The sequence below is a fragment of the Castanea sativa genome, chromosome 2, assembly GCF_040712315.1.
Source record: "Castanea sativa cultivar Marrone di Chiusa Pesio chromosome 2, ASM4071231v1".
NCBI lineage: Eukaryota > Viridiplantae > Streptophyta > Magnoliopsida > Fagales > Fagaceae > Castanea > Castanea sativa.
In genome coordinates this window covers 3,612,930-3,622,165 of record NC_134014.1, presented here as the reverse complement: position 1 = coordinate 3,622,165, position 9,236 = coordinate 3,612,930, and the positions used below count along the sequence as shown (strand labels likewise).

Below are 9,236 nucleotides of genomic sequence, written 5' to 3'. Positions count from 1 at the left end.
TATATATATAATAATTTTAAAAATTTTATTTGTTTAGCTTTCAAAAAAAAATTTAGAAACACCCTCAGTTTTTTTCTGTCAATAAAATTAAATTTTGCTTCATAATTTGTTCTACATTCAATGGATGAATGATTACTCTGTCGTATACATTGAAAAAGATATAACTTGTAGCATTGATAATAAGACTTTCATGCAACGATTTCAAAATATGAAAACTTGTAGAAGAGAATTATAAATTTTATATATTTGCGTGTTCTTTATATTGTTGTTATTGTCAATATATGAATTTCTCTTTTTATTAGATTGTATAATTTATATTTCTTAAAGGAACATCTTGAGAAAAATTTTTGGAGCTATAGACATAATAATTATTGATTAAAAAAGAGATAAGGGTCATAAATAAATTATATGATAATAATTCTTTTAAGTAAATAACTTGACGATAATACCGCAAGACTTCCTTTTACAATGTATTTGATTTTCACTAACAATTTTTTTTTAATATTTTGAACTTGAATTTTCATGTCCTCTTGTTTTTTTATCTTGGATGTGTTCCACTTGTTTTTTGTTTCCTAACTCATCACTATCAAATAAATTTTTTAATATAGAAAATAGTTGAATTTACAACAATTTTTAAAATTCCAAATGGCTGCAAATTTTACCACAATCACCATGGACTTTTGTTTTCTATTGACCAACTCAGCAACCATAGATTTTTGTGACTGTACTGAACTCTCAAAACAAATATCGCTAAGCAATTCGATCACATCAGTATCTCACACACGTACGTCCACACACATAAACATGAGGCCAATGTATGGTTTGGACTTTGGAGGCACCAAAATTGACCATTTTTTTCAACGTCCAAAAACAACGGTAGCAATAGCATATTGCACTTTGCACGTCGAGTTTGATTATAGAGTTTTGTCCTTTTGGATAAGATGAGAAGAAAACATTGGTTCAGAATCTTTTGTAATTCACGAGGAAGCAAACTTTAGAGAAAGAAAAAGGAGAGTATATTTGTATGGATAAGAATGTGCAGGCTAGGGTTCACACTTCGCAGCCCAAAGGTTGGAACTTTTATTGAACTTTGAACTTTATTATATCTCTTGCACACAATATTTTGAGACGGGTCAAGCCTAGCTAGGCCGCCATGGCAAAGGATACGTGCAGAGGAGTTGTACTTTCGATTCGACTTTCAGCCCCCAAAAAATTGAGATGGGGTTTCGACTTTCGTTGGTTGACAAAGAAAAAAAATGGAGCAAAAGTATGACCTATTAACAATTTGACACGAAAAACAGGCTGAAAATTTTTGTAACTCTCTGCATGATAGCTTGTTTCTTGCCACAAGATTTAGCAAAACTGACATATTTCATGAGCTAAAGGGTTGACAAATTATTGCACTCACCACCTTGTGCCTTGACCCTTGAATAACCTCCCAAGAAATAATTGATGAATGCTAGCTAGTTGACCAATGGCTGTAAGGTCAGAACTGAATTTGTTATGTGTGGCACCACATAAATGAACATAATCTTGAATGTTTACATGCGTGGCACCTCACAAATAAACGAATTAAAATAACTTTTTTTTTTCCTTTCAATTTTTTTTTTTGACAGAAAATATAGAAGTATATTATTAAAAAAAGAAAGATGCACGTCTCATTCAAAAGAAACTAGAAAAAAGAAAGAAAAATATATCAAAATCTAACTAACATAGTCAGTGGGTTCGACGGGCCATTATAAGTGAGGGAAATGGATTCAAAACTAGATTTTTCTATAGGCAGGATAACTAGGCAATTGCAATGCTGCCAAGTTATAGACCTCTTGATCAGAATCATTGTATAAACAAAACTGGTTTTTTTTTTTTTAGGGAAACCAATTTTTAAAGTGAAATTTCACTTAAAAATAAGTTTTTTTTTTTTTTAAGTTTGCTCTATTATTTAACATTAAGTCATATAAATAGAAGACTTTACAAAGTAAACACAACATTCAAATTTAAAATAAACACATTCCTATATGATTTATTCAAAAACTAATATAATAGTTTATCGTACTATTATCTACATACTTAACTCTTAATGATAAAAATAAAATCTTAAATATGATAAAATTAGGGATGACCTTGGGGCAAGGAAGATCTGGATCATGGGTGCCTTGCCCATGTCCCCAACCCATAGGGGTATTACCCTGCACAACATGCTCTTACCCTGTGAAATCCTACCTCACTTTGCCTCATAGGGCTTTGCCCCACACCTAATTTAAAATATACAAAAATTGATATTTAATAACATAAACAAAACATTTACTAAATAATAATAATTAATAGGCTAAATTTAAATTTACGCCTCCAACCTTTCTTTAGTTTTAATTCAATCTTCTAATTTTCTTTTCTTTTCTTTTTTTCAGTCTTTTAGCTTCCATTCAAATCCTAACTCAATGTAGTCCTTCCTTCCATCTCTATTCAATACACACCATTAAGTCTATTGAAATGACTTCCATTCAAATCCAAACTCAATGTCGTTCTTCCATCCATCTCTATCCAATACACACCATTAAGTCTAATGAAATGACGTTCTCTTGTTATTTTTCTGATTTCAAATGTAAAAAAAAAAAAAAAAAAAATTAGGAAAAATATTTTTTTATTCAAAAAATTGTTTAAAAATATGTTAAATTTTTAAAAATCAATATTTTTCCTCGACTCTCTCTCTTTCTTCACCCAATATTCGTCTTTGTGACCTATGCTATCTTGACCTAGATCAGCTCATGACCTATCGCGACCCAAATTTTTGTCTCAATCCAACCATTGTTGCGACCTAGTCACTCTAAAACGTTGTTTTTGAAATCAAGATAGCTCACATAGAGCCCTACAATCCCAATCCCCACTTCTAATGGCTCCACCATTTGTCTCCTCAGGTTCTCCAATGACTCCCTTGGCGGTACCTTCATACTTCATAGGCTCCTATAAAAGACTAGATGTTAAAAAAGTTTTTATTTTTTACAATTAAATTTATTGATGAATTTATTGTGGAAATTGAAAAAAGCGTAACGTTTGGTCCTTTGAGTTACTATGGGTCTTAACGAGCTGATTTTTTTTTTTTTTTTTTTGATAGTTTAACGAGCTGGTTTTTGTTGAACTTTTGTATGGAATTTCGGGCATAAGAAATTTTTGGTAGAGTATGTGTAGTGGGGTTTTTGGTTGAATATGTGCATAGAAACCTTGGATCCACATAGAAATTTTTGTGTATACAGTAAGATTTTTTTTAAATTTATATAGAGTTTTAACTTATGACATCAATTTTTTATGATTATATTTTTTTATTATCAAAACAAGATGTCAATAAGTTTTTAGTGTTTTTTAATCTTGAAAAAAAAAATATTTTTAAAATTTTGCAAAGAGTTTTACTCTCTCTTCCCCCCCCCCCCCTTTCTTTTTATTGTGTTCTTCCCTCAATTTTAAATTTCTATTTTTCAATATTTTCCACACAAAAAATTTATTATTATTATTTTTTTAAGTTATGAAACTTAAAAAAAAAAAATCAAAACTATTTCATTTTTGGGCACTTAACAATAATCTACTTAACAAAAGTGGACAAAATGACTGTATTGACTTACAACAAATTAAAGTTGAATGAATGAAATAGAGAATTTGATTGAAAACATGCCAAAGTTAGAGGATGTAATTTGTTATTTAACATGCTTAATAATACAAAGTAAATCTTTAACACTAATATAAATACAACCTTTAATACAAAATCTTAATTTACCGACATAAAAACCCATAACCAATAGTTGTGACCAAGAAATAATACTCAAAATTCTGAAACAAAACGAAGTATTGAACACTAAGTACAAGCTACAAAATGCATACCAATATGCTTAACAAAACAATAATATAAAATCCCAATCTATCAAACAATCAATTAAAATATATAAAATAAATAAAAAAAGCTTTTGATAGTTATACTTGTAGTTATAACTATAGAAAAAATAATAGCATTTTCGTAATTATTTAGGTGGGACAACCAAAATTATCATCCCAGCATAGAATAGCAGTACATAACAGAATTATACCTTTATTAGTCATGATTTCATTTTAAACATGCATGAATTAGGTATTTTTTATATTGGTTTTCTTATTTGATGAGTAATCATAAAATTCCCATAGAAAGCGAGAGGTCTTGGCCAATTAAAAACAAAGGACGGCATTTATTCAAATAAAACAATTAATTTATATTTCACCAGTAAAAAAAAAAGAAAAGAAAAAGAAAGCAAATTGTAACATTAGTAGCCAATAGATAAATCAAGTGGTTAAACTCAGAGGAGCTTCTTTTCTAAAGTTTTCTATGCGCACAAAACATTGTGACTTATCATCATTTTACATTGACCAAATAACCTTATGAAATAGAAATAGTAATTAAAGTGCAGCTATTTGAAATTTAAGCTCACTTCATCATATAATGCTTAATTATTCTTATCTTTTCAAGTACTAGATTAATCATTTGTGGAGGAAAATGGAATAAGTGATGGGGCACCACTATGGCAATTTATTCAATTAAGATCTTCTAGAGAAAAATTAGGTACAAGGGTATGGACTAGACGCACTCTACTCTAAACTCTAAAGTAAAGTAGGAATTGCAAGTCCAATAAATAAATAAATAAAAATTAAAAAGTAGGAATTGCAAGCTTCCAAGTTCCAAACCTTCCTCTCTCTTTTTTTTCTTTTTTTTTTTTTGATTAACTTTGAACTTTCCTTTTGATCCCCACAAGGACTTCCGGCTAAAATACAAAGAAAGTAGTTATAAATTAATTTAAAACCAAAAAAAGGGGTAAATTGTTAAAAGGTTTTTACCTAAAAACTTATAAGTTTTCATATATTATGTGAATTGGTACAAATAATTATAAATTACAAGGCAGGGAATAAATCTACAAATTCTACCAAACCAAAAAAGAAATAAATACATCATTTAGAATATGAAGGTTTATTTTTGTATTTGCAATTGAAATTACACATTTATTCTTGTTATTTTGAACGAATAAGTAATTAAGTAAAAGTAGTCTTTTTTTTTTCTTTTTTTTTCTCTCCCTGCATTAAGATAGGAGAGAGGATCATATATTGAACCTTCCCGTCAAGGAGATCTAAGAGGTGCCAACCGACTCAAGGATCATTGGTACTAAAAGCTCTAATTATTAGGAAATTATAATTGAGTAAAGCTATCACTTTCAAAAGTGTGATTTTCCTTACCAAGAGTCATGTTATTCAATTGGCACTTTTTGAAAAACCGAAACATCATGGTTCAAATCTCCCGCTCCCAACTATCAATGCATAAAAAAGAAAAAGAAAAAAAAGAGAGAGAGTTTGTTTTGCCCTTGTTTATCAATCAAAAAATCTCTTCCAGTACCAATGCTGCTTCCAAACTTTCTCTGTTATTTCTTCAATCGGGACGTTTTTGGTCTCAGGAAGTATGAAAAACGCGAAGAGTCCCATGATAAACACCCAACCGGAGAAGAACAGGAAGATACCAAACTTCAAATGGCACAGCATTGAGAGGAAAGCCTGTGCTATAACAAAAGTGAAGAGCATGTTGACAGACACAGTCACACTCTGCCCAATAGAACGAGTCTCTAGTGGGAATGTCTCACTAGGAATCAACCATCCTAGAGGTCCCCAAGACCATGCAAAAGATGAAACAAAAGTGCAAACCATAACTACCACTAGGATTGCAAACCCTTTTGAGAGGTCGTCTGTGTTTTCCTTCAGCTTAAATCCTAGGACGATTGCTATCACCACTTGAGAAAGGAACATTTGGACACAAGCTTCTAGTAAGAGTATTCGACGACCAATTTTGTCCACTGAGTAGATTGATACCAAGGTGGAGAGGACATTAACAGCTCCTGTTATCACAGCTGAGTATAGGGATGCATCACCACCAAATCCAAGAGTTCTGAATAGCACTGGAGCATAAAACATGATTGCATTGATGCCAGTGAATTGCTGGAAGATCTGTTGCAAACACACAAAGAAAAGAAAACATTAATTTACAATATCTGAATGTCATATGCATGTTTATATACCAAGAGATTGAATTGAGAAATTTGTACTATACATACTAGTCTCATGCATGCCTTGTGAAAGAGTTTTGATAGTTTTAAGTAGTTTGATCAATTTGGATAAAATATAGGGTGTGTTAGTGATTTTTTTTTTTTTTTCAATTTAACTGTACTTCAACTCTTCAACTCATATTATGTTATTCCAATTTGTCTTACAATCATATCTGTGAAAATACTTTTATGTGCTTAATGTATGTTTTTGGGAAAATCACTTTGAACTAAACAATAAGGGAGATATATGTATTCAGATTAAATTGTGAGAAGAACACTGACTGACCTGCAACCAAATTGCTATGACTAGTGGAGGACGATTCTTCCTTAACAAAATATCTCTGACTGGTACCTTCACTGCTTTGGCCACACGACTTGCCTCAACAAGCTCCAAGTACTCCGGTTCAACATTTTCTATGCCACGGATCCTCCTAAGCACAGATTTTCCTTCATCCAAGTGACCACGCTCAATCAGACTATTAGGAGAGTCAGTCACAATGAGAGACCCTATGGTCAGCAGAGTTGCAGGAATGCCACCCAGACCAAAAGATAGCCTCCAACCCCATCCCCCTGTGATCCTGTTATTGCACAAAAACATTAATTCTATCTCAAAAGATAAAGATTATCTTTTAAAGAAGTTAATAAGAATGGTGATATTACAGTTCATACAAATTGTACAATGTAGGGCTTACAAACTATCTGTTTTCTTTTAAAATACAAACACAAAGCAGAAAAGATAAATTTATAGTAATGAATATAATTCATGTCACATCAATCACATATAATAAATAAAATTATGAATTTTTTTTCTATTGTATTTAATAAGGTATCACATCAGTTTGTAAAGCATATATTAATAAATTTATTGTAACTTTAGCATTACTCAAATAAAAGGTTATTTATAAACTTTATTTATTATGTAGTTAATTTAGTACAAACCATATTCATCGGTATGTTAATTTGTAACATAGAGTGATGTCATAGGTCTAGGAAAATTACAAATTTTACTATAAAAACCTTACAAACCAATGTATTGTCAATTTTTTTTATATTAAAAAAATAATGGACATTCATTTATTATATTATTAAATCGGCACCAATCATATTTTTTTATATTAGCATTCAAAATATTTAGTAGTACAATTTTGCTAATAATATAGTATTTTCCAATTAGAAAACTAATCAATTAACAGTACCATAGATGATTAAGGTTTGCAAAAAGAATAGAAGAAATAGAGGACTTACTTGGCAGTGCCATAGTTGATGAGATTTGCAAAAAGAATGCCAATGGTGACATTGAGCTGGAACAATATGTTAAGAGCCCCTCGAATTCTAGTTGGTGCAATCTCCGAAAGGAAGACTGGAACAGCCTGTTATGTAATAGATATTTCAAATGATCAAACAAGAAATTAAAGAAGAAGAAGAAGAAAAATTTCTATGATTATGACATTTTGGTTTATGGGTGTGAAAATTTAAAATACCTGATTGGCAAAACCAACACCACAACCAAGAAGGAGCCTTCCAATAATGAGCATGGCAAGGTTTACTGCTGTTGCATTTAGGACAGTTCCAACTATGAAGAAAATCCCAGCAATCAACATGGTTAGCCTTCGGCCTAGCCTTCTGGTCGTGACGGACGCGAGGAAAGTCGCTATTAAAGCAGCGATGTAAAGAGATGAAGTGAACAATTGAAGGCCTTGATTATCATATTTACAGTAGTTGCTTTCGAGTCCAGGTTGCTGGGTCCTTCTGTATACCACAGGGAAGAACTTTTCCAAGAAAGATGGCATCGAAGTAACACCCCCTGCATGCATAAAAACAATTCAGACAACGGTAAGAGGTGTTGTTATAATGCACTAAACGGTAATGTATTATGTATGCATGAATTTATTTTCTGCTGGCCCAAGTGGAAGGGAATAAAAGATTCAAAATTTGTAACAAATGTTTCATGGTACATAAATAATTTACAAAAAAAAAAATTGTTTATAAATTGTTAAATTAAATGATTAAAGGATAAAGTTTAACTATAAAATTAGTTGTAATTTACGGTTACAATCTTACTCAATATTATTACATATTTTGAAAATCTAACCGTTGAATTACGTATTTTTTATGCTCTTTATTCACATGTCAAACTTTGTGTCAATTAGATGTTATTTATTATATGATCTATAGAGAATTTATAAAAATGAGAGATCGAGTAAATTAAACATGTACCTGAAATACCAACATCATAACCAAACATTAGGCCTCCGGTGGAAGCTAGAATACATGAGATGATAACGAGAGGCGTAATCTTTGCCTCAAACGCGGTGGTGGTGCCAGCCGCAGGTGCAAACCCTCCCGCCATGATCAACGATTAATCAAGGCAAGCTAACAGGCAAAAGCTCTTAACAATCTTCCAATGACACGAGGTTGGAGACAAGCACCACCACAGCCAAGTCGAAGATTTGGCAGAAGGAAAGTCTAAAATGACTTTTCAACGTTAATGATTTTGTCTTTGGGCGGCTTTATAGTGACAATGAGGAACGAATTCCCTAATGTCCGTACATAATCCACATTTAGGTGCTCTAGCTCCCGCTAAAAATGCAGTTTTCTAAAGTTGGATAAGTCTACGCACATTCTGATCCTTACAGCTGTATACAAATCATAGCAAGCTAAAAATAACAAAAAAAAGTATGCGGTCTAGGCAACAAAGTTTTGTTATTAATGAAAGTATATCATATTTCTTATTTGTTTCTATTTAAACTTTGATAATTTTATTAGGAAAGTAAAAATAATACATGATAAGGAGTAAAAAGTAGAAAAAAAAACTACGATGGAGGTTTTTTTTTATTTTTATAAAATATAAAATTTTTATTCTAGTCTAATCTAAGTGTATATGTGTGTGACGTTCCTTCTTAAAAACTTAAATCCCGGCTCTTATCCTCCACACCTCACAAGCATTTATACTTGTGAAGTGACCATCATACCAAAAATGTGACATGTGTGATGCATTGGTCATGATGCTGGACTTTATTCTTAAATAAGGTTTTATATTCCTATATTATAGTTTACACGTACAAAAAAAGTGCGAGTGTTAATAGATTAAGATCAACTGATCAAGTGATCAGGCTGTTGTAGCACGTACAACTGCTC

General features: G+C 31.3%; 1 protein-coding gene across 1 annotated transcript; it reads right to left on the bottom strand.

Moving 5' to 3' along the window:
- Positions 1-5,074: 5,074 nt before the first annotated feature.
- On the bottom strand, positions 5,075-8,623 carry LOC142625759 (sugar transport protein 13-like). The gene is made up of 5 exons (XM_075799471.1): positions 8,316-8,623; positions 7,580-7,902; positions 7,344-7,468; positions 6,385-6,676; positions 5,075-6,000 (listed from the first exon to the last, which is right to left on the bottom strand). The coding sequence occupies exons 1-5, from the start codon at positions 8,446-8,448 to the stop codon at positions 5,374-5,376; spliced, it is 1,500 nt and encodes a 499-aa protein (XP_075655586.1). The 5' UTR covers positions 8,449-8,623; the 3' UTR covers positions 5,075-5,373.
- Between the last annotated feature and the right edge of the window lie 613 nt (positions 8,624-9,236).

Excerpts from the sequence above, each read along its gene's own strand:
- LOC142625759 (XM_075799471.1), bottom strand. The coding sequence starts at position 8,448 with ATGGCGGGAGGGTTTGCACCTGCGGCTGGCACCACCACCGCGTTTGAG. Across the intron at positions 7,469-7,579 it reads GTGTTGGTTTTGCCAATCAG|GCTGTTCCAGTCTTCCTTTC; the intron begins GTATTTTAAATT and ends ATTACATAACAG. Across the intron at positions 6,677-7,343 it reads ATCAACTATGGCACTGCCAA|GATCACAGGGGGATGGGGTT; the intron begins GTAAGTCCTCTA and ends GTGCAATAACAG.